The sequence below is a fragment of the Castor canadensis genome, chromosome 16 (assembly GCF_047511655.1).
Source record: "Castor canadensis chromosome 16, mCasCan1.hap1v2, whole genome shotgun sequence".
Classification (NCBI taxonomy): domain Eukaryota; kingdom Metazoa; phylum Chordata; class Mammalia; order Rodentia; family Castoridae; genus Castor; species Castor canadensis.
The window spans coordinates 16657503-16685473 of NC_133401.1; the positions used below are offsets into that span (position 1 = coordinate 16657503).

Below are 27971 nucleotides of genomic sequence, written 5' to 3' on the forward strand. Positions count from 1 at the left end.
CCGCTGGGAATTTGAGTCCAGGCGACTATGGACTACACCTCCCAGTATGCAACACGGCAGCTTGGAGGCGGGGTAGGAAGCAAAGCAATGGAGCTAAAACTCCTCTGGGGAACTTCTTGGCGCAGGCGCAGAAAGTTCGCCCTCGCAAGGCCGATTGGGAGATGTAGTACAGTCTCCCCCATATTCCCGTACTCTTAGAAAGGAAATTGCAAAGGGGCGTTGGTGAGGTGTGGAGAGTTGAGGAAGAGCAAGTTTATTCATTTATTTTTGCTGATTGGCACAATAATTGACAGTGCCTTTGTGCTTTCCCAAACATTTTCCGATCCATTTCTGCCCTCCATACTTTTACCTAACAACATTTTCAAATTTACAAATGAGAAAATAACATCAAAAGTGCATGCACCAGGAGCTAGTCCGCATCATAGTTAGAATAGGAGCTCCATAAGAGTAGGAATCCATGTGTACCTTGTTCAATCACCCAGAACAGTATACATACGGATTGCACGCTAACTTTTTGATCAGACACTCTGCAGACAACCTTAGCAAGAATTATCGCCTCAAAATTTATGAAAGTGAAGGCAGAAAAACAGTTAAGCTCCTTGTCCATACGAACACAAGGAAAGTGATTTAAACCGAAAGATATTGGACCCCAAGGACTCTACTCTAAACTAAATAGCTAGATCACCTCCCCTTTTAAAATACATTTTTCAAGTCTGTCCTCCCCCTGGACCATGACGAATGAGTTTTCTAAACTGTACATTTTGCCTACATGTCAAGGAACTTGCATCTTCTAGGAAGGAACTACTCCTAAGGTTCAATTCAAGGAAGCTTTGCAAGGTTTCCATCATCTAACCTAATGCTTGGCACACAGTAAGCACTGATTAGATAGGGAAAAGTGGAAACGGGGCAGAGCAGAGCCAGAAGGGGGAGTCTCGAGATCTCTCTCCTCCCGCGAGTTGGCATTTGGGGAGACCCCCGCCTCCTGGTTAGGACCCAAGGTCCCTAGACAGTGGGAATAGTCAGGAGGCAAGGCAAAGGCTAGGGGCGTGGCCTTCAAAAAGGCGGGTAGCTTAGTGAGTGCTGATTGGCCGGCACCTTGGCGCGCGCCGCGGCGGACGAAGGTCTGGTCAGCAGGTGCAAGGCTGAGGTCGTGCTGCTGCAGGACAGGGCCCGTCCGCCCGGTGCGCGTGCGCATGGCCACCTGCCTGCCCTTTTGACGCTTCCCGGGGTCGCTCCCCGCACGTGTTGGCGGGAACTGGCAGGGGGCGTGGCCTAGCCTGTGAAGCTCTGATGCTCAGCCACAGCCACTTGGCGCTCTGGTGCTAGGCTGCCAAGGTGTCGCCCGCGCGCGCACACTGCCCACCCGGGGCGGGGGGTGGGGACCCGCGCGAGAAGCTGTCCCATCGGACTCCCAAGTGTGGAGCTGGCGCGAAACCAGAAGTTGGGCCTCACACCATTTTGCACGGCTCGAGGCGGGTGCTGGAGGCCAAGGGGGGCTGGCCTGAGGGGAACCTGAGGTCCCCAGAGTGGCACTTTATGGCTGCTGGCCTCCCTCTGGGAGCTCTGGGGGGATCTGGAAGTCTTAGTTTGAGGGTTTGGAGTTTTGTTGGGGGGGGGCCTGGGTTCTGATTTGGGAGAATTAGAGCCTCAGGATAGGTCTCGAGCTTCAACTCTCAATGGAGAATAAGGGGTTTAAGGTTGGGTTCTGGAGTCACAGAGAATTAAGCTGTAGGGCCTGGAGTTCCCCCATCAAGTAGAGGGCTTTGATTTTAGGGTCTGGGATCTCAGTTGTAGGGTTGAGGTCCCAATTTGAGGAGCTGAGGTGACAATTTTAGAGTCTAGAGATCCTATTGGAGGATCTGAGATAAATTTGGGGGAGTGAGGTGTGCTTTGGAGGAGCCTGGATTTCATACTTTAGGATTTGGGTTTTCAGTGTTAAGGTTTGTGGCTTGATGTTAGGATTGAGTTCCTACGTGAGGATCAGAAGTTGGCATTTGGGAGTTCTAGGGTATCAGTATTAGAGATTAGGGTTTGTAGGCTTGGGCAAGTGACTCCTTTTGAAGCTCTAGGTCCTCATTTTGAGATTTAAACTCAGTTTTAGGGCTGGGAGCATTGCTCAAGTGGTAGAGCTCTTGCTTAGCATGCCGTGGGTTCAAGCCTCACTACAGCCAAAAATTAAAAATAAAGCCAGTTTTAAGCATGTTCATGTCAGTCTAAAGGTCATAAAGCAGTTTTCAGGCCTGAGTCTCCATTTCAGGGTCTGACATCTCACTATTAAGGTCTAAGTTCTGAAGTCAAAGTTGGGGAATTTACTGGCTTTAATTTTAAGGTTCAGACCTTGATTTCGTCTAAATTTACAACTTGGGATTCATGGACTTCTGTTGAGAGTTTTAGGGTTTTAATTTAGGTCTCTGAGCCAGAGATTGTAGGGAGTGGGAACTATATAGGATCTCGGTGAAAGAGAAGCATCATATAGAGAACGAAGGGTGCCCATCGTGTAGCCCATGAGCGCTCACTGATAATTCTCTTTCCTCTTTGCAGATGTTGGCTTACAGCAGACACTTGCTTTCTCCTGAACAGCCCAGAGACAGTTCCTTGGGTCACAGTGACAGGTAATAGCTTCCTCCAGCTCCCTTACAGCTCCAGCCACTCTGGACTAGAGAGTGACTCAAGTGGTAGAACACTGCCTAACAAGTGCGAAACCCTGGTTCAATCTCCACTACCAATAATAATAATAATAATGTTTACTGAGCATTTTCCATTTGCTACGGAAAGGGATAATTTGCCTATCCCTTTGATTGTATAGTATCTGATAACCCTTACAACAACCCCACAAGGCAGTAGGTGAAAACATTCTTGTCATGTCCTACCTCAGAGAACTCTGAGGTGATTGGCACTATCACCTCCTCAAAGGTGCTTACAGGTCTTAACGATCTGAGGGTGGTTTTTTTGTTAGGGATTTTATTTTATTTTTTTAATAGTGTTGAGGATTGAACACAGGGCCTTTTGTATGCTAACCAAGACTTTACCACTGAGTTATGGCTCCAGACCCTATTCTGAATTTCTTAAATACTCTTCCTTTCTTTTATTCATGCATGTATTCATTTACTCATGAAGCACTTAACCAGATGCTAGAAATGTTCTTGTTTTGGGTGCTGGGGATAGAACCCTAGGCCTCATGCATGCTAGGCAAGTGCTCTATCACCCTAGGAATATCACAGAGGGAAATTTATACAGTAGATTGAGGATTGAATGAGATTTATCCCTCTATCCAAAGTCTACATAAAGAAAAAACAGCCAGGGTTCATATTGTCCCCTACTGTCTTCCTCTAATGACTTTCTAGCCATCTTCATTCATTTATTTTTTAAAAGAATTTTAGTAGTGTATATTAATTGTACAAAGGAGTTTCATTGTGATATTTTCACACATGTGCTTTGATCAAATTCCACTCATTTATTAACTCCAAAATTAAGCATCTACTTTGTTCAGGTTCTCTACTTAGGTAATGAGCTCAGAACGAGCACCATGAAGAAAATGAAGAACATCTATCCTGTGGCTCATTCCTCCTGGAATCCCAGAGACCCCCAAATCAATCGTTTTCCCCTTTCTAGGCGTAGGGTCTTTATATTAATAAAGACTCTTAGTTATAATTAACAGAAACCTTTCTAAAACCGGTTTATGCATAAAAGGGGATTTGTTGGATCATTTAAACAAAAAATTCTGGGATGTCAGGCTTGGTTGCTTCCAGGGAGGGGAGTTAAATGATGTTATCAAGAATCTGCCTCTTTTAGCTCTACTATGGTCTGTGTCAGGCTATCCCTTTCAGAGGGCAAGATGGCTCCCAGCAGCTCAAGTCCATATCCTGCCAGTTTGACAACCACAACAAGAGAGAGCCTCTTTTCCAGATTGATTCACTCTGATGGGCTAAACCTTTGATAATAACCCCAACCGTGAGCCAATCTTGTTGACTCTTCTGTGCTCCCTCCTGAAAGGAGAAAGATGGGGTCAAAGCTCTTTGAACCACATCCACTAAGTGGTGGAAAAAGGCTGCAGGTGTGGCTCAAGTGCAAGGCCCTGAGTTCAAGTCCCAGTACAGTCCCCTCACCAAAAAATGAAAGAGAGAGAGAGTGGAGGAGTACTTGCCCAAAGGACAATAAGGATACTGTTATGAGGGGTGGATTGGATACTGGTTAAACAAAAACAGTAATTATCAACTAGATGACTCTAGTTTAATACCCTACCCCATTCTCTAACAATCCCTTACCCTTAAATCGTTCTGACAAATGACTGTGTACCCTCTCTTAAACTAACATTTCATAACACTCTATATGCCACATACTGTGCTAAACATTTTCCAGACAAGATCAGTTCTTTCCTAACCACTTCCATTTTATGAATGAGAGGAAAATGGGCTCAGAAAGATGAAAGAAAGCACTTTCCCAAGGACACAGAGCAAGTGGCAGAGCTAGGATTTGAACCCTGGTTTGCTTTAAAAGCTGGATTTTATAACCAACCATTATGCTACCTTCTGGGATTGTGTCCTGCTTTGTCCCACTTTGAGACAGCTCTTACTTTTGTGTCTGTTTGTTTTAAAACAGGATCTTACTATGCAGCCCAGATTGACCTTGAACTGGAGATCCTCCCGTTTTAGCCTCTTGAGGGCTGGGATTATGGATATGCATTACCACACCCTATTCAAACAGTATTAAACTTTTGTGTGTGTGTGTGTGTGTAGTGCTGGGACAGAACCTGTGGCCTTGCACATGCTAAGCAAGTGCTTTACCACGAGCAACATTCCCAGCTGTTGGTTTGTTTGAAACAGGGTCTTACTATGTAGCTTAGGTTGTGCTTGAACTTTTGATTCTCCTGCCTCAACCTCCTAAGTACTGGGATTATAGGCATGTACCAATACATTCAGCTTTCTTAACTGTTAAATTCCTGCACATATTAAAGCAAATTAGGCACTTGGATTTGGTTTTTCCATACCTAATACGAGAAGTTGGACTGGCTTTTCTAAGGCTCCTAGCTCCTATAAAATACAGTAATACAGTAACTAGAGTGTGTTTAGACTAATAAGCTCAGAGAAGAAGAAATTCAGAGGTTAGAGTCATTTACTACTTCAAAAATCTGAGAAGCCACTATAAGATAAAAGTAATAGTTACTGCTTAACTTTTTTTTTCGGTGGTGGGGGGCTGTTGTACTGGGGATTAAGGCCAGGGCCTTGAGTTTGTATCATTTGAGCCACACCCGAAGTCCTTTTGCTTTTAGTTTATTTTTCACAGTCTCACACTTTTGTCTAGTCTAGCCATAGACTGCAAGCTTCCTAAACCCATGTTCTTGAGTAAGTGATATTTTAGGCATGTATCACCATGCACAGCTACTTAACAATTTTTTTGTTGAGTACATACTAAATGTCAGGCATTACTCTAGGAGTGAGGGATACAGCCAGGGTTGCATTTATAACTCTCATAAACTCTAGGTAATTTTCCTTTCTTGGTCCCCTTCCTCTATTAAAAAGATGATAGCATTAATATAAATAAATGACAAACATTATAAATGATAGGTTTGGTTGTATTCATTTTTTTCTTCCAGTTACTTCTACTAAAAGAAATTAAAGCATTTTCATGAACCCCTAAAAATATCACAGGCCCTAGACTTCTTACTGCAATTAATGCATTTGCTTACTACAATTAATAGATAAGTCAAATAATATGCTTATTTAGATTGTGTGGTCACAAAAGGCCCTCTCTGAGGAGTTTACATTCAAGCTAAATGAAAGGTAAAGAAAAAAAACAGCCATGCAAAAATCAGGGCAAAAGAACATTCCAGGCAGAAGGACTAGTAAAAGCCCTAAGAAGGAAATAAACTTGGCAGTTTAGATGGACAGAACAGGGACCCATGTGACTAAAGTTGACTTGCTTCCTGTAAATTCAGAAGGCAGAGCTGGAATTTAGTGGGTGAAATTATAGAGACTGTGAGGAAAGAAATTAGCAAAAGCCAGAAGCATCCAGGAAAAATAGGCACCTTGGAAGGGAGCACCTCGGTCCAGAGGCCTCTGAGAGCAGAGTCTTGTTGTATCTTTTCAGAAACTACCACCTGTGGGAGGGGGTGTCAAGATTTTGAGATTCTTAGTCACTCTGTTGATTTTTTTCCTGACTCTTTCATATAGAGCTTCTGTTTGCCCAGAAAGTTCTACTGGGATTTTATAGTTGATGTGAAACCCTCTTTGACATAGCCAAATAACACCTTAAACTTGAATAGACATGGAAGCCTTTTCTTTCTTGCTTCCTGTGTTATTTCTCCCCAGGGCTTCCAAGGGCCCCTCTAGGACAGAAGGAAGGCAGTAGGCAAAAAATAAATATCAAGGCCATATAGGACTTTAGAGATCTAATTAAATTTTTTGGTGGTGCTGGAGATTGAACCCAGGGCTTCATACAGGGAAGCACCAATTTTCCGAGAACAGAGTCCCTAGCCAGGTAGTGAAACTCTGTAATCCCAAGGACTCAGGAGATGGAAGTAGGAGGATCAGGGTTTGAGGTCTGCCCCAGGCAAAGTTAGCTGAAGATCCTATCTGAAAAAAAAAAAAAAACACACAAAAAACGGGGTGTGGCTCAAATAGTAGAGCACTTGCCAAGTCTCAGCCTCAACCAGACTGTATTTTTCTCCAGCCTGTGTGATGCCACAGGTTTGTGTGAGAGTTTGATTAATGACTTTATCCATGACTCTACTGTCAGCTCCAGATGAAGGGGCTGTATTTGTTCTTTATACTTTTATCTTTTTCGTCTATCAGAGTTCCTGGCACATAGCAGGTGCTCAATACATTGCTGAGTGGGAAAGATTCTTTTTTTTTGTTTGTTTTTTGCAGTGTTGGGGATGGAACCCAGGGCCTTCTGCATGTTTGGTAATGCTCTACCACTGAGCCACATCCCCCAGCCCAGAAAGATTCTTTTAGGAAATTGGACCTTGGTTAGGAAGATGGGCGTGTCTTCCACAGTGCCTCCCATCCCCTTGAAGGAGGTTGCTGCATAAGCCCTCTTCCTCTCCATGGTGTCCAGCACAGGTCCTGGCAGAGGAGATGTCACTGCAGGATGTGAGTGAATTGGAGCTAAACATAGATCTGTATTTGAGGGAGTGTTTTTGGCATGGCCTTAGCACAGGTGACACAAAGTGGAGGAGGAAGGAAAGGAGGTAGCAACTGAAATGGGCTATGAGGAAGGTATGACAAGGACAGGTGTTGATGGAGGTGTTCGGGAAGCCCCAAAGGAACCCTCAAGCAGCAGCAGTCATTGGGAGAGGGACTCCAGTATCTTTGTGTCTCCATCTGTTAAGAGAGAGGGGTAGAGGTTGTATGTGTATGTGAGTAGAAGATGAATCATAAATTCAGGAATTAGGCTCTGGAAGTTCTGCAGCTGCTTCTCAGTCATCTCTTTTCATGCCCTTATTTATTCATTCATCTAGAAAATACACAGTGAGTTCCTGCAATGTGCAGACCCTGTGCTAGGTGCTAGAAATACATTGGTGCCCCCCACCCAACTGGCGCATGGGTCACAGATGTGTGTGAGCACAGGAACTGGGAGCTTAGCAACAGTGCCTCACCTACCTTGTGGAATGAGGGCCATCTGATGTGAGGGAGCCAAAGGGCAGGATCAGAGTGGTCAGCTAGGCCAGGCCAGACCAGGAATAAATTTGATCCATAAAATGTGGTGACTGCCAGGTGCCAGTGGCCCATGCTTGTAATCCTAGCTACTTGGGAAGCAGAGATCAGGAAGGTCATGGTTCAAGGCCAGCCTGGGCAAATAGTTTGTGAGGACATATCTCCAAAATAACCAGAGCAAAATGGACTGGAGGTATGGCTCAAAGCCCTGAGTTCAAACCCCAGTCCCGTCAAATTTTTTTTTTTTTAAGTGACAAGGAATACTTACCTGGCAGGGGAGATACCATGATCACGAAGGTGGTTTTCCCAAGGCGAGGCTTATCCATTGCACTCCGAAAGTGCTGACCCCTGCGATTTCCCCAAATATGGCAAACTCAACTGCATAATTTGTGGTAGTGGGGGACTGCGTTCATGCTTTCCCCTGGGGAAAAAAAAAGAAATAAGAAATAAAAAAATGACAAGGAGGTTTCTCTGTTTTGTTTTTTTCTTTGGTTTGGCAGTATTGGGATTTGAACTCAGGGCTTGCTAGGCAGATACTCTCCACTTGAACCACTCTGCCAGCTCTTGCTTTAGTTATTTTTCAGATAGTCTCACATGTCCCCAGACCACAATCTTCTTATCTACACCTCCAGCCTAGCTGGGATGACAGGCATGTGTCACTGTGCCCTGCTTATTTTGCTGAGACTGCATCTTGCTAACTTTTTGCCCAGCATGGCCTCGAACATCAGTTCTCCTGGTCTCTGCCTCCTGAGTAGCTGGAATTACAGTGATGATGAGGGATTTGAAGCAAGGAAGTGATGTGGCCAGATTTGTGTTTCAAAACGCTCACTATGCCTTTAGTAGAGAGCATAAATGGGAAGCTGGGAGATCTGTGAGGATAGCCCTGACTTGGGGACACTGAGACAGGAGGTTTGGGGGTCAGATGCCAAATTCAATTTTGGATGTCTTAACCCAAATCAGCTGTTGTCCCCAAACAGGAATGAGAAGAAAAACCACACGAGCAAACTACATGACCTGGCATTGCTGCTCCCTGTGTCCCTGAAGAGTGGAATGAAGAAGCTTACTAAGGTTCAGGGACTGAAGGAGGGGGTGGGCTGGGGTGGCAGGGCTCCACAGAGTAGTAAGTGGGGACCTAGCCTGGGAAATCTAGACAAGCCCTCTCAGGGACAGCATTGGAATGGGAGTGGCCTTCTCTGAATGGGTATTTATGGGTGTGTGATCCCATGACAAGAAGCCCAGGGATTCTTTTCTTCTTCCTTTTTTGTGGTGCTGGGGATGGAACCCAGGGCCTTACCCATGCTAGGCAAGTGCTGTACCAGTGAACTGTATCACAAAAGATAGAGTCAAACCCTGGATTTGAGCCCTCTGGCTTCACAGCTGCAGAATTCTAGGCAGTTCCTTAGACTTCTCAACATGTCCAAGCCTCTGCTACACAATAACAAAAGAGAACTCCTGCTACCCAGAGGCTTTGTGATACCAAAATGACTTAATGGCAATGACATACACCACACTTAGTATGCCCTGAATAAGTGTCAATTCCCTCTTCTGGTCTCTCATTTGGGAACATCAGTGAGGTAGATTCTAGGTAAGGTTTCTCTAGTTTAGCTACGCAATAAACGGATCCAGTGCCAAGCTAGCACCTTGGTCCCTCATGTGGGAATAATTTCATGTGCGACTCAGAGATCTTGCATGGAGGCATGGAGGAATGTACTCTTGCCCTGTTTCCTTTCGTTTGTTTAGTTACTCATTCAGTCATCAGCCTTTTATAGAAAGGTTGTTGGATGCCAGAGCTGTTTTGGTTGCAACAAGGGAGGCAAAGAAATTTGGGATCTAGCCGGGTGCTGGTGGCTCACGCCTGTAATCCTAGCTACTTAGGAGGCAGAGATCAGGAGGATCTTGGTTCAAAGCCAGCTTAGGCAAATAGTTTGAGAGAACCCGTCTCAAAAATACCCAATGCACACACAAAAGAGGGCTGGTGAGTGGTTCACATGGTAAAGTGCCTGCCTAGCAAGCCTGAGGTCCTGAGTTCAAACCCCTGTGCTGCCAAAGTATATATATATATATATTTTTTCCAAGTCAGGCCCCCTAGCCACAGTTAAGGCATCGGCAGGGCTGCTTCCTGTTAGAGGATCCTGGGGAGCATGCGTGGCCTTTCCCTTTGCCAACTTTTAGAGGCTGCCTACGCCCGTTGGCTCACAGTGGCACATTGGAAACCAGCCTATGACATCTTCAGATCTCCTCTTCTACCACTTGTTGCCATCTTGCATTCTCTGCCTTTGACCCTCCTGTCTCCCTCTTATAAAGATCCTTACAATCCAGATCCCAGTGACTCACTCCTGTAATCCTAGGTACTTGGGAGGCTGAGATGAGGCTAAGATCAGAAGATCAAGGTTTGAGGCCAGCCAGGGCAAATAGTTTAGGATACCCCCATCTCCAAAATAACCAGAGCAAAATGGACTGGAAGAATGACTCAAGCCATAGAGCATCTGCTTTTCAAGTGTGAAGCTCTGCTTTCAAATCCCAGTCCCACCAAAAAAAAACAAAAAAAAACCAAAAAGATTCTGATGTTTCTTTTGGGATCATTGGATACCCCAGAGTAATCATTCCATCTGCAAAGATATGATATTATCATGTTTAGATATGGGCTCTTGGAGAAATTCTTTTCCTATGTCCTCAGACATTTGCACATTTGGTATGCATCGGTGCTGTAATAGGCTCTTGGGGAACCAGAGATGATAAGGACATGGTCCCAGCCCTGAAGGAATGACAGTCTGTCCAAGGGACAGGCAACATGTCGTAAGTGATTAGATGACCACATCCCTTGGAATTCTCTCTGGGTCTTAGCCTACTTTTTTTGTTTGTTTGTTTTCTGGCAGTCCTAAGTCCTAGTGTTTGAATTCAGATCCTTGTGCTTGCTAGGCAGGCACTCTACCATTTGAGCCCCATCTCCATCTTGATACTCTTTTTTGTGTGTGTGTGATACTGGAGTTTGAATTTAGGGCCTCATGCTTGGTAGACAGGCACTCTTACCACTTGAGCCACTCCACCAGCCCTTTTTTGTGATGTGTTTTTTGATGTAGGGTCTCCTGAACTATTTGCCGGGGCTGACTTTGAACCGTGATCCTCCTGATCTCTGCTTCCTGAGTAGCTAGGATTACAGGCGTGAGCCACCCGTACCCAGCGTCTGATACACTCTTATTTAGTGAGAGTTGTGAGAGATGTAGGGTAGGCTCACTGTTTGGTTTAAGGAGATTAAAGTGCCCAGTTGGGCCATGGCAGAGAGAGAGATAAGGAGAGGGGGAGGGAGAGAGGAGATACAGGAAGAAAGAGGTGTATCTCAATCCAAAGGCCTGTGCTTTCAACCACTCTGTCACTCAGTGCTCACTAGGTGTTTGTTGAATGACTAAATGAAATCCCTGTCCATCTTACTTTCAGAAGGTCTCTGGGAACCAGGCCTCTGTGGCTCATGCCTGTAATCCTAGCTACTTGGGAGGCTGAGATCTGGAGGGTCAAGGTTTGAGACCAGCTTAGGAAAATAGTTCTCAAAACTCCATGTCCAAAATAACTAGAGCAAAAAGGACTGGAGGTGTGGCTCAAGCAGTAGAGCGCCTGCTTTGCAAGTAGGAAGCCCTGAGTTCAAACCCCAGTTCCACCAAAAAAGAAAAAAAGTCTCTGAAACTTGAACCTCAGGTGTAGCCATCAAGTTCATGTTCCTGCAGTGTCAGCTACTACAGTGTCCAGCAATCAGGGACAGTGCCCAGTTGCCTTCTGCACAAAACCTTTACATTTCACAGTTACAAAAACTTCATCTTAGTGATTGCTAATCATGTGCCAAGCCTGACATTAGAGATTTTAAGCTGAAAAAACAAATGGTATCTGTTCTTGAAAAACCCACGATCAGGGATCACTTCCTCATGTAATCCCTCGAGACCCTGTGAAGGTGATCTCATTCAATCAGTGTTTTTGTTTTTTTTTTTAACTTGCGGTCGTAGGGATGGAACCCAGGGCTTCAAACATGCTAGGCAGGCACTCAGTTACTTGAGACACACATCTAGCCCTTGTTTATTTATTTTTTGGATAGGGTCTTGCATTTTGTCCTGGAGCTGGCCTCAGACCTTGGTCCTTCTATAAATGGCCGCCTGTGTAGCTGGAATCACACAAGATGATTGAGATGGGGTTTCTCTAACTTTTTGTCAGGCTGGCTTTGAATCTTGAATCTCATGATCTCTGTCTCCCAAGTAGCTGGGATTACAAGAGTGACTTACTGTGCCCAGCCTAATTCAGTTATTGACTGAGTGAATATTCATTAGGCAACTGACCTATCAGATTCTGCTGGGCGAATTCGCACACACAAATTTATTTAGTCCTAATAATAATCCTCTGAGCCTAAATGATATATACTTGTTCCCATTGCTCAGATAACAAAATCAACATTTGAAGAGGTTAAAAAAAAAAAACCAAAAAAACCTGCATTTTATACACAGCAAGTAAGTGGCAGATTGGATCTGTGTTTTTATGGGGTTTTTTTGTTTTTTTTTTTTAGACAAGGTCTCGATATATAGCCCAGTCTGGCCTCAAACTGGAGATCCTAGCCAGCGCTGGTGGTTTACACACCTGTAATCCTAGCTACTCAGGAGGCAGAGATCAGGAGGATCAAAGTTTGAAGCTGGCTCAGGCTAATAGTTTGAGAGACCCTATCTCAAAAAAAAAAAAAAAATCACAAAAAATGGCTGGTGGAGTGGCTGAAGATGTAAGGCCCTGAGTTCAAACCCCAGTTCAGAAAAAAAAGCCCCAAAAAACCCTGGAGATCCTTTTGTCCCTTCTGTGTCTGCCTCCTGAATTGGTGTTATAGGCAGGCATGCCAGCTAGGTCCTTTAAAATTATTGTTCTCTTGAGTATGTCACAAGTATTTCTTAAATAATTAGGTTATAGCTTCCTTCTGTGGGTCATACACATTTCAGTGACCGTCTGTCTGTTTGTGCTGTATTTTATGGAGCTGTTTCACATAAATGTCTTCATGAGACACTGTTTCCTGACTTGGGATTTGGAAGATTATTGCTGTTTTATTTTCATTCTGTGGATCCAGTCTGATTAAAAGCACACTGATGTTCTTCCCTCACCTTTTTTTGTTGTTGTTGTTGGTGGTGGTGGTGGTGTTTGTTTTTGAAGCAAGCTCTTGCTATGCAGACCAGCCTGAAACTCTCTACCCTCCTGCCTCTACCTCCCGAGTCCTGGGATTACAGAGGTGTTCCACCACACCCAGCCTTCCCCCACCTTTTTGCCATATTAACTCCTTCTACCTGCTTCCTCAGAGAAGCCTTTCCACACACACACACTAATTTTGGAATTCCTTGTTATATTCTTTTATTCATAATGCTTATTACACAGTCAATAATTTTGAATGGTTTGTCTGTTGCCCTCACCAAACTATAAGCTGTGTGAAGGCAAACAAAGCATGTGTATTTACCCCGAAGTGGACCTTTTTTAGCTTTGCGTATCCAACTGCAGCTCAGGAGGCATGTGGTGGCTGGGTGCTATGGGGAAACCCATTCCCACGCCAGTCCCTGGCTGGAGCCATTTCTCCATTCTGTGTGCTTGGGTACAGAAGTCAACTAGCTACATTCTCACAGTCAAATAGTTCAGGGTCAATGGGAGAGAACAACACGTCAACAGATAATTATAAAACAGTGTGGCAAGTGCCTCAGTGGAAACAGGCCCAGTGTTACAAGAGTGCTGAGGAGGGGGCTGTGGCATGTCTCACATGGTAAGGTTACTGCAAGGCCCTGAGTTCAAACCACAGTACCACAAAAAAAAAAAAAAAAAAAAAAAAAAAGCCGACACACTGATAGATGAGAAGGCTGAGCGGCTGAATGAAGGCTCAGAGGAGGAGGAAGAGGAGACCGATGAGGGAGTTTGCAGGGAGAAGAGGAGGGCCTTGCAGATGGGGAATACAGTATGAACAAAACTGAGCATTCATGCTGGTATACAAGACCGGGAAAACCTGGATTCAGATTCCCACCTCCCTGTCTGCACTGTAAGCCTCAGTTTCCTCAGCTGTAACCCCTGTCTCACTGGGCCAAGGCGAGGGCTCAACCACAGGACAGGAACAGCTCTGCCAACTGAGGTGGTGGGGTCCTGGGTTCCCCTGCAGCCTCGAGCTGACCTGAGCCCTGGCTCTTGTGCCTTGCCTTTCTTTAGAAGGAGATTCTGCTGTACGTCCTGCACTACATTCACTACCTCCAGAGAAACATCGATGTCGCCAGGGCCTTGCTCAAGTGCCACATTTGCGATGGGGAAGGTGGACTTGGAGGTAAGCAAGCAGTTCAGATGATATTTCCTGGTGGCCAAGTGTTTTCCTGGCTGTAGGGGACACGGAGTAACCATCTCCCCCTTCTTGGTGCCCACATCACAGCCTAGGGGGAGGGGACAATGTCAGAGAGGTGTCGAAGATACTGTGGAAGCTTTGAGAAGGGGACTTTGGAGCTGAGGCTTCGAGATCAGTGTGAGAAGGGGAACCCTGCCAGCCTGAGGAACATTATTTGAACATTATGAGCACCAGCACACAGGCATGAGAAGACACGTGTGGAACATTTGGGGACAGGCAAGCAGGGAGCGAGATGGGAGGGACTGTGTAACACCAAGATGATATGTACGATGTCCTGAGCCAGTTCCTAACTTGGGCTCATCGTTGTGACCTTCCGCTTTCTGGGCTCTGTTCTGTCATCTGCAAAACAGGACTGATAGGATCACTTCTGTTTGTCTTGAGATTAAATGGGTTGATGCACAGGAAGAAATGCAGCTCTACTTGGAGACTGTGGCCACCCAGAGCTGTACTAGATGTGCCCTGTGCTGCAGTTGTTACCCGGGTGTAAAATACACAGACAGGTTGACAGAAGAAGAGGCTAGGGAGTTCGGCATGGGCTGGGATGAGGTCCTGAAGGGTTTCCCACACATGGCTATGGAAGGAGATGAAAAAGATTAAAAATTACTGAAGAACTTAAGTCAGGGAAAGTCAAGATCAGACTTGGTGGTTTTGTTTTAGAATTAGGTCCCTGACACCTAGTGTCCAGGACAAGTTATAAAGGGAGAAACTGTAATCAGGGAGAAAATACTTCTAGTTATGATCTCAATGAGGCCCAATCTAACACCATAGCTGGTTGTGGCCAGAAGTGGGCAAATTTGGGAGATGTTAATATGAAGGCTTGAGAGGTCAGGGGTAGAGGCTCAGGGCACCCCCATGAGGCGGGTGGCATCACCCTTGAGGAAGGTTTCGGGAGGAACAGATCTGGAAGGTGGTGTCTGTTCATCTTTTTTTTTTTTTTTTTCAGTGCTGGGGTTTGATCTCAAGGCCTACACCTTGAGCCACTCCACCAGCCCTTTATTGTGAAGGGCTTTTTGAGATAGGATATTTTGAGATATTTGTCTGGGCTGGCTTCAAACCATGATCCTCCTGATCTCTGCCTCCTGAGTAGCTAGGATTACAGGTGTGAGCCACCTGCACCCAGCTCCTCATTTTTTAATTTTTTTGATGAAACTGGGGGTTTGAACTCAGGGTTTCATACTTGCAAAGCAGGAGCTCTACCACCTGAGCCACACCTCCAGTCCATTTTACTCTGATTATTTTGGGGTCTCAACCATCTGGCCTTGAACCATGATCCTCCTGATGTCAGCCTCCCAAGTAACCAGGATTACAGGTGTGAGCCACCAGCACCTGGCTGAGACTGTTCATCTTCTTTTTTTTTCTTTTTACATTTACTTACATGAGTACACATTATTTGGGGCCCCTCTCCCCTCACCCACTGTGTTCATCTTTTTGGTTGAGGCCCACAGTAGCCTTGGGGAAACCTGAGTTAATGCCTGATACTTCTACCTCCTGGCTGTACACCTGCCCATCTCCTCTTAAGACCTCAGTTTCACTATTGAGTCCACCTAGGGACCCACTGCACCCTGGGGCTAGGAAGCATTGTGTGGAAGGCAGGAAAATATGTTGGATCACAACCAGGGCAGGGACTCTGACCTGTCTCCTTCATCCCACCAGGGCTGGGTCAGGACCCATCTGCCAATCCAACAAGGCAGAAACACTCCACCCCCTCTGGCTCCCCATGTTCTCAGAATTCTTATCTTTGGGGTGCCTGCCAGAAACCTCGGAAGAAGAAGTCTACCCGAGCATCAGGTATAGGCTGTCAGCAGTGGCCACATGGGAAGCAGGGTCAAATGGGAGCAGGATTCTGGGCTTTACAACTGTCAGCTCCTTCTGGGAGGGCTCTGAGGACTGGGGTGGGCCACTGTCCTCTGTGCCTCTACTTCCTCCTCAGGGAAGGTACCCGGCAAGGGTGTCTCCAGGTTACAGAAAAGCCTATGCAGACATAAGTCAGGCAGTGCTTATGTGAGAGGCACTGACCAGGCCCAAGGGATGGACGATGCTCTTACTATTTATCATCCTGTGCTCAGCCCTCAACTCTGGACCATGGCTGTGGGGAATGCAGGGTAGTGGGAAGATCCACCTGTGGGTGGTGGCAGGAGTCCTGGGTCCAGCCCTAGTCTCACTACCTCACTTCCATTCTCCTTTGAGGCATGGAAACACATGGAATGTTTCCATGCCTGTGAAATGGGAGTTGGACCTAGTTAGTGGTTTCCAGCCCTGGTTGCACCTGGGATGCTTTAAAAAAAATTCCTGTGTTTGTGCCTCACACCCAAAAAAGTCTGTGTTGTTGGTTTGGGTGGAACATCAGACACCACACCAACCTTGCATAGTATTTTTGTTTTTGAGTTTGGAGGTGTATGGATGGGGGTGGGGATAAGTGACCTTTGCTTGAGGATCTGGGCATAACTCGGAGGGCTGGTGAGTGACCAGGTCAGGCCAGCCCAGAGCAAAGGAGGCCCCTACCTGAGCCACGTTCTGGAGACAGTCAGGTGAGCTCCCCTCTACCCCAGTACCTTCTGACACCTATCTCTCTGCTCTATCAGAACACCAGGCCCGGGCCCAGAAGCCTCGTCGCTCTCTGGCCTTGGATAAGTCTGAGAAATTGGTGACCACATTCCCAGACCAGAAAGAAGGAATCATGGGGAGATCCATCACCCCTCCAAGATGCCTCAACCCCTCCAAGCCTGCATCATCCTCATCTCAAGGTGATGGAGAAGAAGGAAGATCCCAGCTGACACTGCTGGATATGGCGGAGGACATCATCCCCTATGACATTGAAAGTTGGTGTCTTTCCTCATCTTGAATTTACTTTTTCACATGGCTGCTATTTTTTAGCAACTTCTGTGTCCCATATAATCCTTGCCATTGGGGACACAACAGCGAGCGGGATTAACAGTGCCTCTCACTTTACAGGACTTGTAGTCTTCTGCCAGCTTTCTTTTTTGTGTCAAGCTCTGTTGTGGGTATAAGAGAGGACAAGATTGGGGTCACCCTCATTAACCCCACTGAACTGAGGGGATAGGATAAGGGCCACCTCACCAGGCCTCAGCAAATCAGCTGGACTGTCTCTTGTGATGCCTCTGTCATGGCACCAGCTGGGAGCAGGTGTGGTGATGCGTGGCAGAGAGCTGGAAGGGAAGGGAGGCCCTGAATTCAAGGCTGGCTCACACTGGATTCGAGACCTCAAGGCAGCTGGCTGCTGTTTTTTCATTTACCTCCATTCCTTGAGGACCTCCTCCAGGCCAGGCCAGTCCCCATGCAGGTGCTCGTGACGCATCAGTGGTCAAGTTTACAGTCCAGTGAAGGAGTCACCCACATTCCCAGATGGTGACAGTCCCAGAGTGACCCAGACTTCCTGGGTTTGTCTAGGACGCTGTGAGCCCCTAAAGAGGCCCCTGACTAGTCTGGGGCTTGGGAGGGGCTTCACATAGCACAGAGATTCCTGCTAACGATGTGACTTTGGACAAGTTAGTCCATATGGCAATGATTCAGTTTACCTACAGGTATAACAGTGGTGCCCCTCAGTAAAGGGTGACTGAGTAGGAGAATAAGGGCTAAAAATCACAGTAAGCACTCTGTACTTGTTATTATAAGTCATTGTCATTGTTAGTCTCCAGCTTAAGGATTTGATTTTCATTACAGTTTCTGAGGGGACGTAGATGTTAAGAAACCTGGGTGTGATTTGAGCACCCCAGCCTCACATAGAGGCCCTGCAGCCTATGGTTTTGGCTAGAATGGGAGAGTAGGAAGCTTGGTGACTGAAGTTGACTTCTCTCTGTCCCTGGTGTCTGGGAGCCCTGGACACTGGCCAGATCCACAGGGGTACTCATCCTGGTTTGCCCCCCAGGATTCCGTGTTGAGGATGGTGCCCAGGACGATGAGCCTGAGCCTGACTTGGAGGCCCAGAGAGCAATTGAAAGGATTTATTTCCTCAATAAGATCCGTCTCTATCCAAGGTAAGAGAACCCCAGGGGTGCTAGTGGTTAGGACTGACGTGTTTGGTCTGCAGTTGAGGGATTGTGACAAATGAAGTGGGTTTACATCCTTGATGGTGCCCTCCTGCCCCCCAAGTCACGCGCAGGGCCTGGCTTTCTGCTAATTGTTGTGAGCTTATGAACCTAGCTGCAGCCTCCTCACTGGTCTCCCTGGCCTTCCATCTCCCCCTTCTACCCAGTCTCATTTGGCTGAGTGGCTTTTCTAGCACACAGACCTTGACCAAATCAGTTGTAGCTTGACACCCTGCCTGGTGCTCAAAATATCTTACTTGGCCTTGGAGTTAGTCTGTGGCCCCGCCTTACGGTGTCAGGCCTTTCTCTAGCCTCACCCACAAATCTTACCTTTACATGAAATATCCCCCAAGCTCCACACAAGCCATTCCCTAGTCCCCTCTGAGCTTATCACTCTGGTCCCTCTTTTTGGAGAATCACTCCCCTGGTCCAAAGGGGAAGCCGCCCAGCCTGCAGCCATGTTCTCCCCAACCCCTCTAGAGCAGCACCTCTCTGCTGCCAGCATCTGCCTCCTACCTCTCCACAACACTCAAAGCTCCTTGGGGGTCAGAACCTCAGCTGATGAAGTTCACTGGGACTACATGAGACACCCAAAGGGGTGACACAGCCGTGCCCAGCCTGGGGCTCTGTGTCTGCCTCTCGATTCCACCTCTTGCAGGCAGAAGCTGGTCTCCTACGATTCCAGCGAGGAGAACAAGGAAGCTTCAGATGCCGATCCTTGGCTTCCTGCCTGGACCTCAGAGGACAGCCCCCCTGGTGACTGAAACTGTGTCTCCTCTTGTAGGCTGGGTGCCTTCTCATACCCTCCTTCTGAGGATTTCTATGGCAGGAGGAAAGCAGGAATGAGCTTGGGGATCTGCTAACCACAGGGATGGCAAACACACTGTGCTTGCTGTTACTCTGCCACTTGTTGCCCTAGCAGACACTGCTAATCAACCATCACTTTTTCCCTTGAGCCCAGGCACTACCTCAGGATCTTTCTTAACACAGAGCTCTGTAACAGGTAGCTACAATCCGTCTGTTCCATCTGGCATATTATGATTTTTTATTTTTTGCCATCCCTGATGTAATGCCAGGCAACTGTGCTTCTTAATTTCCTCTACCAAGAACTCCGAACAAGAAATGGACGTTACCTTTCCCCTATGTCTGGCACCATCACCTCAAAGCCAGCTGCTACCTTGTGGGAGGGAGGCAGTCTCTGAACACATCTCTAAGCCCTGTGTTTCCTTCTCAGGGAGCCCACTGGCCTTGGGGCCTCCCCAGATCAATACCTGGCATGAGACAGGCCACCTGAGCGATGTCTTAGGACTCAGCCCTTCCCTTTTCAGCTCCCCAAGCAAAATACTGCCTGAGCAGACCTTGAAGGATGACCGCTACTATCTGACCAAAGGTGAGCTGCCAGGGCACGAGGGGTGCTTAATTTGTTCACAAAACATGGGGTGCCCAACTGCCATGTACTCAGGCCTGTGCAGGGCCTGCTGGATTCCCAGAGGTGAACCTGCCCAGACCCTGCCTCGAGAACCTGCCCAGTGCAGTGGCAGTCACAGGCCGTGTGACAAGGGGAAGGCTCAAGCAAGGAGCCATGTGCTCTATCTCAGGAAGCTGACCTGTGAGCAGAACTTGGACATGACATAGAAGACCCCAAAGAAGCCAGAGAAGGGGACTCCAGCTTTTGGGGACAGTGGGCTGAGGCATGGCTGCGAGAGAAACATTTTTCTCTAGTTGGCACTCTGTCCCTTCCCAGGTCTCTTTGAAGAAGCATTCTTACAGCCCGAGTCTCCACCTTCTGCTTGCACGCCTGAGGCTCCCCAAGAGAAGGTAGGCTCTGCCTACCCTTCACTGCCTGACTTCCTCAGCAGCCCCCTCCACCTGTCTGTCCATCCATTCCTGCTCCTCCTCATCCTTCCCAGATTCATGGTCACCCTTTGAACTCACTGTGGGCCACCAGAGGCCTATGAAAGACCTGCCTAAGTTAACAATTACTCTATGAAGGAGGAGGTCTTGTGGCCTCATTTTGTAGACAGGAACCTGAAACCAGAAGAGGGACCCCAAGAATCCTCAGCTAGACTAGAGACCAAAACCAGGGCTGCCCTCCTTCCCAATCCTGGGCTGACCTCACTTGCAGAGGCCACTTTGTGACAGAGACAGCTCCAGCTCCAGGCCCAACTGACTGATTCTTCCCCCAGTGTTGCCTTTGTGAGCCTCTGAATTGGCGGCAGAAAAAGAGGCCATTAGTGGAGCTTTCACGAGCATCAGGCACTCCATGAGGTGCCTGTCCAGCCTGCAAGGCCTGGGAATGACCACGTAGATGATTGCCACATCATCACAGCACCTAGTGGCTGGTAAACTGAGGGGCTGAAGAGACTTTACCCCTGCGGGGACTTCAAATTGACATGAATCCAAATTGTACCACATTGTCTCAAATGTCCCAGCTGGTGTAGAGATGAGGGAGGGTATCTTTAATCTGAGCTATTCTGAATGCTCATGTATGTTTTAAAAGATCAGTGAGTGTGGGGGGATGACTCCATACCCCAACTACCTTTCTTCCTCACCATGGTCCAGGATGCACCCTCCCAGGCCCCTGAAGAGCCCCCTGACTCCTACACCCTAGGCCAGTCCTCTGTCTCACTGGACCACTGCTACCTCTCTCTGAGTGAGAACAGCAAGGCACTATCCAGCCCCAGCTCTGAGGACACTGATACAGAGTCCCTTTGGACTCAGGAAGAGGTAAGAGTGTCAGCCCTGGCAGGGGATATAGGGAAAGGTGTCTCCTGCTGTAGCTCATCTCTTTCTCTCCTGCTAAGGACACACAGGCCAACCCCAAAGGCTTGCAGTCTTCCAGTGATGGCGACAATGACTATACCTGGACCCCCACCAGGCAGGCCTCAACCCTGTCCACAGCAGGGAGGAAGGCCAAGAATATCCGGGCTACCAGGGTTCCCCCGAAGCCCAAGGAGAGCAAGAAAGTCCCCTGCCCTGCCCAGGTGAAGAAGAAGTGTGTCAATGGCTTCATCATGTTCTGCAGGATGAACCGGAAGCAGTATATTCGGTGGGTGGGGGGCCTTGGTGCCCTGGGTAGGGCTCTGCTGTTACTCTCTGCACCCCCAGACCATGTGGCCTCTCACTGTTGTGAGACTCATTTGCCCCTTCCTGGAACCCACTGCCCCACCCAGCTGCAGTTCTCTGTGTGCAGCAGAACCCACTCAGACTTCAGGCTTGAGAAAAAAGGACACTGACCAGCTTAGACAGCCTTAAAGAAAGGGGCTGGTGTTGCTTGCCTTCAGGTACAGTTGGTGCTGGGCTGGAAACCATCTGCCTGGAATCTTTGTCTCCTTCTCAGGTGTTCTCTTCTGGGCTGGCTTCATTCTCCAGCACGCTGGGTGGTGTTGGGGACTGGTCATCCCCAGGAGGTCCATGCTCAGTCCCACCTGTCACTCTAGCAGCCTCCTCTCTGAGCTTTCAAGTAAACATTCTTGGGGTTCACTTTGGTAGATCAGGTGCCAGCCAGAACCAGTCACTGTCAGTCTGAAGCTATGGTCCAGGGAGGTCCCCATGCCACCATGGAGAAGTGTTTCCTCCCAAGAAGATCCAGGTGAAGGATCTGAGGTGTGGTGGCCTCAGGTCCCTTATATTCTCTTGGAGCATCATGTGCTCCTTTGGGAATGACCAGTTGATGCATCCTTTGACTTTTGATCCATGGAGTGTAACAGACACTTGCCACCAGCAGGATAGGAAACCCAAGACCTCACATGGCACAGCAGAGCTCCAAGAGGGCCAGGGATCCTCATGTGGCCATCCCATTGGCCTCTGCTCAAGCCAGGGTACCCTGTGGGCCTCTCCTGACCTTTCCTTTCTCCTCCCTGTCCCAGAGCCTGTCCTGGAACTGCGTCCACTGCTGCCACCAAAGAGCTGGCCCAACTGTGGCGGGTGATGACCCCTCAGGAGCGGAGACCATACTGGTGAGAAGCCCTGTATGGAATGGGGGAGTGGGTCCTGACCCTAATCAACCCTCCTGCATGCTCAGAACTCCATGGTGTAGCAAACGAGTTGGGAGTTTCCTGGGCTGAGGGATTTGTGACAAATTTTTATGAAAGACTTGGGGGTGACAAAGGCAGAGAAGTACCACTTTGAAGGGAAAATAGCTTCACTAGGGAATTGGATCCTGTGGCCCTAGGTTTCTTTTGCCTTTTCTGCCAAATGGGAGTTTCTCAGAGCATGGTCTTATTTTCCTGTCACTTGGCCTCTTCTGTCCCTCCTCTTCACCTCCATCCCCCAAAACCCTACCTTCTCCACCAACCTAAGGAGCTCCCACATGCCCATTTCCAGACTGGTCCCTGAAGCCCTCGTATGTGTATGTGCAAAGGGCCAGTGGCCAAGTCCTGTCTAGAGATCAGGATTTGGAGGCCCAAGGTTGGCCCAGTAAGGCTAAATCTCTGACCTTCCCACAGCCCAGGCCTGGTCATTGCTGGGGCCAGAGAATGGGGGGGACAAAGGTGGCGGGAGGAGAGTGAGGAACTGCGGTCCGGCTCCGTCTGCCCCCAGCATCAAGGCACGCAGGTTCAGCCGGCAGCACAACCGTGTGGTGAAGCAGGACAACTCCAGCAGTGAGGATGAGGACTGGGAGACCCCTAAGCCCTTCTACCAGCTGCTGGCCGAGAAGACCCGTGCTTTCCCAGACTCGGCCTTACAGAGAACCCCTCGTCACTAGTGGGGGACAGCTCCTCCCAGGCGCTCAGTCCTCCCTCACACTACTCCTGCAGTGCCTGTTTGAAGCCAGGACTCAGGGATGGCAGCTTGTCCCTCCTGGGCCTCAGCCACTGCTGCTGTTGGTCCCCTGCCCAGCTCCCAGGGGACTGGGGAAGAGGTGTATTTATTGACTCCTGAGGCTGTGTGTCTTCCCTTCTCACAGCCAGATGAATGAGGGGTAGGCGTGGGTAATGCCCCAGATGAAATGTAGGTGAAGTTCTAGAGCCGGGCTCCCCTCTTCCCACAGCCACAGAATCAAATGGTTTCATGCCTGTTCATTCTCACCTCAGCCTCCTCCCCATTCTATTTATAGACTATTTATTGTTTTAATCAAAACAAAGCAAGTAGAATCCTTGTTACCAGCAAAGGCGTCCAGGGCAGGCTCTCCTGCTTCCTCCGCCCTGGCTGGTCCTTCTGCCCAAATCAGGAGGCCCTGAAGTCCCAGCACCTGTAGTTTAAAAGACCTCCTTGTCCCCACGTTCTCCAGCCCCAGAGGCCTGACTCCAGACCTCTCCCCTCGGGAAGCTGGCCTTTCTGTCCTCTAGTTCTACTTCGGGCCAGTCGTTTGATAAGGTAACCCACACCCACTGGTTCTGTCATCTGTTAACTTTATTTTCATTGAAATGGAAGCGTAACATGTCCTAGAAAAATAAAAATTTAGGGTACAAACTAGACACGGGTCAGGGTTGCCCCAGGAATGAGGCAGTCTTTGGTCTGGGGCTGGAGTCCAGGGGAACAAGGGGAGCCCCCCCCACCCCGCCCCCCGCAGGCCTTCTGGCAAGAAGGGCCAAGGTAGAGAGGGCCTGCCAGTCTCTGGCAGCCTCTGGGCCCAAGGTTATGTCCTCCACCCTCTGGTTCCAGGCAGCTCTGAGAATACTGAGTATCAGTGGAACTATTAAGTGTTAGGGAGAACAAGGGCTTGGGGCTCGGAAATCCAGCCATTTGGCAGGGTCTTCAACTCGCAGCTAGTACCAGGTAGAGGAGGGTAAAACCTCTGAGTCAGGACCCCCAAGTCCGCATATGACAAGGTAGAACAGGGAAAGGGCTGTAACAGGAGACCTCCTATCTAGAGAAGGGTCAGTGCCCTGGACAGCCAGGTTCCTCCCAGCTCCCCCAGGACTTGGGAGGCTCTGGGCTGTAGGGGTGTAGTGTGTGGGACTGCAGCAACTGTTCCTGAAAGTGTCTCTTCTGGGTCCTGTCCCTGTACATTGAGCACCATTGTCCAGAAAGGTGATGAGGCTGGTGGGCCAGTCACAGTTCCAAGGGTTCTTCCACAGGCACCGACTGCAGCTGGGTCAGGACCTTGGCCTCAGCTTCCAGCCCCTCATCAACCTCAGCCCCAGCTGTGGCCCCCAGGAGCAGCCCCTCAGGATCGGGCAGCCTCAGCACGGTGTGGGGGGCCTGTGCCCCCAACCCCTTTTCCGTGTCTAGCAGCCCCTCTGCTCCTGTGCTCAGTTCCAGCCCTGCTGGCCAGATAGGCACAGCTGCAGGTGACAGCATAAGACCCTCGGGCGGGGGCGCTGGGAAACTTGGCAGGAGTCCAGTAGAGTCTGGGGAGAAGGGCAGGCTGGCTGTGGAGGTGGTGACAGGGGCAGGCGGTGGTGGCTGCACAGGGAGTGTGCCTAGGGCATGGGGCTCCGGAAGGGCTGGGCTGGGGGCCACTGGGAGGGCTCCTTCGGGCACTGAGACGGTGGTTTCTGGTTTCAGAGGCAGGGCCAGGCTGGGGGCCGCAGGCAGGACCTGGGAGACCAGCATGCTGGTGGGGAAAGTGGCAGTGAGGATGATCTTGCCCTGCTGCACAGCCACCCCTGTGACAATGGGGCTGCCAGACACAGGGTTGGCCAGGAGGAAGTTGCCTGTGGGGAGAGGAGAGGGTTAGAGCAGAAGCAGACAGCAAAAAAGAGCAGTGAGAGCAAAGCTGTGGAGGGCACACGACAGAGCTCAGCCCCACAGGGTGCAGCAAGTCTGTGGCTGGAGCCTTGGGGCCTGAGGCCTGGCCCAGAGAGCACAGAATAAGTGGGGATGAGCTGCCCCCTCCCCCAGCACCACCCAGGCCTTAAGGAGGCAGAAAGGGGTACCTGGGGTGGTGGCAGAGGGAAGCTGTAGGGCAGTCACGCCCACCCCGGAGTTTATCAGGTGAACGTTGGCAGGGCCGGCTGCAGCAGCCACCTTCATGGGGTTGCCTGGCCCAGCTGCCAACAGCTGTAGGGGCCCCACAGCCTGAGGCAGAGTCACCACCTGGGAGGTGGGCACCACCTGGGGCAGGTTCAACAGCTGGGAGGTGGGGCCCAGGCTCGTGGGGTACCCAGGGGACGGGGAGAGTGGCACTACCTGGGGGGCAGCCACAGCAGGTACCGATCCTGAGGGCAGAGGGAAGGTGCCAGCTGGTGGGGGGCCAGGTACCACTTGGGGCAGGGGCCCTGGGACCTCCTCACCAGCCGGTCCGGAAGCAGCCATCTGGGCCCCTTTCATCTCAGGGGCCTCAGGTTGGGCCTCCTCCAGCCTAACCTCCCCAGTCTGAGGGTCCAAGACCAAGGAGGCCTTGGCCTCACTGGCTCCCTGGGGACTGGGCTGTGGTGGAGGGGCACCCCCTCCCCCTGTGAGCAGCAGGGGGCCCAGGCTGGAAGCCTCTCCCAGGGCCAGGCTATTGATGATGACAGGGCTGCCATTGAGGAGCACTGCTGGGGAACTGCTGGCAGCCAAGAAGCTGCCATTCACCAGGATGGAGGAGGAGGTAGCTCCGGGTGCAGGAGGGGTGGCCCCCGCTAGGAATATGGAGCTCTGGGCGGGGGCCTCTGCTGCCACAGGGGCCACCCCCCTCTCCAGGTTCTCTGGACTCCGGCTGGACTCGTCCTCTGTAGTGGGGTTCCCATCAGACTCGCTGGTGGGAGAAAGGGTTGTTAAGTGTGGATCTGAAGGCTGGGTCCCCCCAGGAGCAGAGGCTGACTTCTGCCTCCCCACCTCGGAGCCCAAGTTTTGGTGGAGAGTGGTTGTAAGACCACCCCAGGACCTCTCTCTGGAAGCCCAGTTGTTGACTGACACCACTCCGGGGAGGCTGAAGCTGGAGCAAAGGTCCAAAGAGGCTCTGCCTTCACACCGCCTTGACCCCTAGCTGAGCACCCAAACTGCCCCAAGTCCCCTGGGCCGGCAGGCGCGTGGCCTGGAGAGAGGAGGCAGCCGCCGTGTCCTTCCCCAGGGGCGTCAGAGAAGGAAGCTGGAGAGGCCGGGCGGCCGCACGGGGTGGGAGGGGAAGGGCTTGGGTTACAGGGAAACCAGAGCCGGGGAGGGTTCACGTTTCACAACAAAGACAGGCGACCGACCACGCTGTTTGCGCCCGGAGGGGGCGTGGGGGTGGGGAAGAGTAACGGCCAGGAAAAGGCCCCTGAAAGCGGCCCCTGCCCGGGTGGGGTGGACAAAGGCCCTTCGCCCTTTCTACAGCCCCTCGAGGGTCCCCCATTTCCCGCTGGCTACCCCCCGCCCTTCCTGTATCCCAAACACAGATGGGTTCGGGATGAAGGAGCCTCCGCCTGCGGGACAGCGATGCCGGGGGCGGGAGGGGCGACGAGTGCCCGATCAACGGCGCTCGGTCACCGCTCCACGGCTGCCCCGCGCGTCGGCCCCAGCTATGGCCCGGGGAGGGAGGAGGGCGGCTAATAGGACGGGAAAGCGGGACTTGCGCAGCCCGGCTCCCCTCACCTTTTGCAGGGCGCGCCGCCGCCGATCCCGGTCCGGTCACGCTGTCGCCGGTTCTTGAACCAGTTGCTGACCTGCGTGAGCGAGAGGCCGGTGAGCGTGGCCAGGCGGCGCTTTTCGTCCGGCGTTGGGTAGCGGTTGCCGCGGTAGCAGGCCTTGAGCGCGGCGCGGGAGCGCTCCTTGAAGCAGTACACGGTCTCCTCGCCGTCCCAGATGGTCTTGGGCAGCGGGAACTTCTTGCGTAGCCGGTATTTGTCCACTGCGCCCAGCGCCCGGCCGCGGGCCCGCTCGGCCTCGTGGTAGCGCGCGCGCAGGTAGAGGTCCTGCAGGAAGGCGTGGTGGGCGGCGGGGAAGGGGCGGCTCTCGAGGAGCCGGTAGAGCTCGGCGTACTCGCCCCGCTGGAAGGCCACCAGGGCCCGCGCGCGCAGCACCGGGTCGCTGCCACGTAGGCGCTCGGCCGGGGGCAGTGCGCCCAGGAAGCGGCTCAAGCGGCCGGCGTGGCCCGCCTGGAGCAGCGCCTCGCAGACACACGCCACCTGCTCGGGCGAGAAGCGGAGGCCCGTGGGCGGCTCGGCAGCGGCCTCGGGGGGCGATCCGGGGGCACCTGGGGACCCCGAGTCCTCCGCTCCCGCCGCCGCTTCGCCCGCCCCGGCCCCGGCCGCCGCCGCCGCCGCTGCCTCACCCTCGGCCGCCTGCAAAGTCTGCAGGAGCTGGCGCGCTTCCTCCTCCTCCTCTTCGGCTGCAGCCGCCGCCGCCTCCCCCCCGGCCGCCAGCCCCGCGCTCGGCTCGGCAGGCAAGGTAGCCATGTTTTGCAACTTTGGGAAGTTCCTCCCTCCTTCTCCGCCTCCCTCGGGCTTCCCCCAGCCCCCTCCCCCGCCTGTCCCCCTTCTCCGACTCCCCCCACCTTCCGCCCTTCCCGATCTTCTTCTCCACCCCCCCACCCGGAATGCCAGACCCAGCTCTCCACTCGGGTCTCTGTCCCTGCGTGTGTGTCCGTTCCCCTCCCCGTCTGTCCGTGATTCTCCCTTTGTTTTCCCTCCGCCTCTGGCCGCGCTTTCTGGCTTCCCCCCCCACCCTCCCGCGTGTGCCTCTGGCTCAGGGCCTCAGTTTCCCCATCGGGACAACGGAGAAGGTAACGGGCCGTCCAGGAGAGCTAAGGGCGCGAAACCACCTCCGCCCCAAGACTGAGCTTCTGCGCGCCTCTGTCTCCAGGGTCCTCTGAAGGCCCCCCACGCCCCATCTCGACGCGCGCTCCACCCCTCGGAATTCCCGGCTCCGCAGGGGGGCGGGTCTGGCAGGGAGGAGGGGCGGGGGAAACGGGATAGAAAGTTTGCAGCAACTTTTCTTGAGCGGATGCGCGTGGCTTGCGCAGGCGCAGTGCAAGGAGGATGGCCGCGCGGGCTATTAGCTCAGCCCCCTTCTGCTAGATGCTTGGGCAGCACAGCT

General features: G+C 50.9%; 2 protein-coding genes and 1 non-coding gene across 3 annotated transcripts; 2 read left to right on the plus strand and 1 right to left on the minus strand.

The window, feature by feature from the left end:
* The first annotated feature begins 27 nt into the window (after nt 1-27).
* On the plus strand, nt 28-22794 carry Meiosin (meiosis initiator). Its single transcript, XM_020172912.1, has 15 exons — nt 28-72; nt 1327-1476; nt 8616-8723; nt 13854-13965; nt 15694-15828; nt 16623-16863; nt 17175-17184; nt 17941-18035; nt 18745-18842; nt 19321-19476; nt 19831-19904; nt 20649-20813; nt 20891-21135; nt 21956-22045; nt 22629-22794. The coding sequence occupies exons 1-15, from the start codon at nt 28-30 to the stop codon at nt 22792-22794; spliced, it is 1890 nt and encodes a 629-aa protein (XP_020028501.1).
* Nucleotides 7916-8079, plus strand: LOC141418412 (U1 spliceosomal RNA). Its single transcript, XR_012443046.1, has one exon. It is a non-coding gene; the product is annotated as a U1 spliceosomal RNA (small nuclear RNA).
* A 629-nt stretch (nt 22795-23423) lies between the features above and the next one.
* Nucleotides 23424-27969, minus strand: Six5 (SIX homeobox 5). Its single transcript, XM_020172942.2, has 3 exons — nt 26529-27969; nt 24911-25713; nt 23424-24688 (listed from the first exon to the last, which is right to left on the minus strand). Exons 1-3 carry the CDS (start codon nt 27329-27331, stop codon nt 24084-24086), a joined length of 2211 nt encoding a protein of 736 aa, XP_020028531.1. The 5' UTR covers nt 27332-27969; the 3' UTR covers nt 23424-24083.
* Nucleotides 27970-27971: the final 2 nt, after the last annotated feature.

Excerpts from the sequence above, each read along its gene's own strand:
- Meiosin (XM_020172912.1), top strand. The coding sequence starts at position 28 with ATGGACTACACCTCCCAGTATGCAACACGGCAGCTTGGAGGCGGG. Across the intron at positions 73-1,326 it reads CACGGCAGCTTGGAGGCGGG|GCTGCCAAGGTGTCGCCCGC; the intron begins GTAGGAAGCAAA and ends CTCTGGTGCTAG. Across the intron at positions 13,966-15,693 it reads TGGGGAAGGTGGACTTGGAG|GGCTGGGTCAGGACCCATCT; the intron begins GTAAGCAAGCAG and ends TCATCCCACCAG.
- Six5 (XM_020172942.2), bottom strand. The coding sequence starts at position 27,331 with ATGGCTACCTTGCCTGCCGAGCCGAGCGCGGGGCTGGCGGCCGGGGGG. Across the intron at positions 25,714-26,528 it reads GGCGGCGCGCCCTGCAAAAG|CGAGTCTGATGGGAACCCCA; the intron begins GTGAGGGGAGCC and ends TTCTCCCACCAG. Across the intron at positions 24,689-24,910 it reads TCCCTCTGCCACCACCCCAG|GCAACTTCCTCCTGGCCAAC; the intron begins GTACCCCTTTCT and ends CTCTCCCCACAG.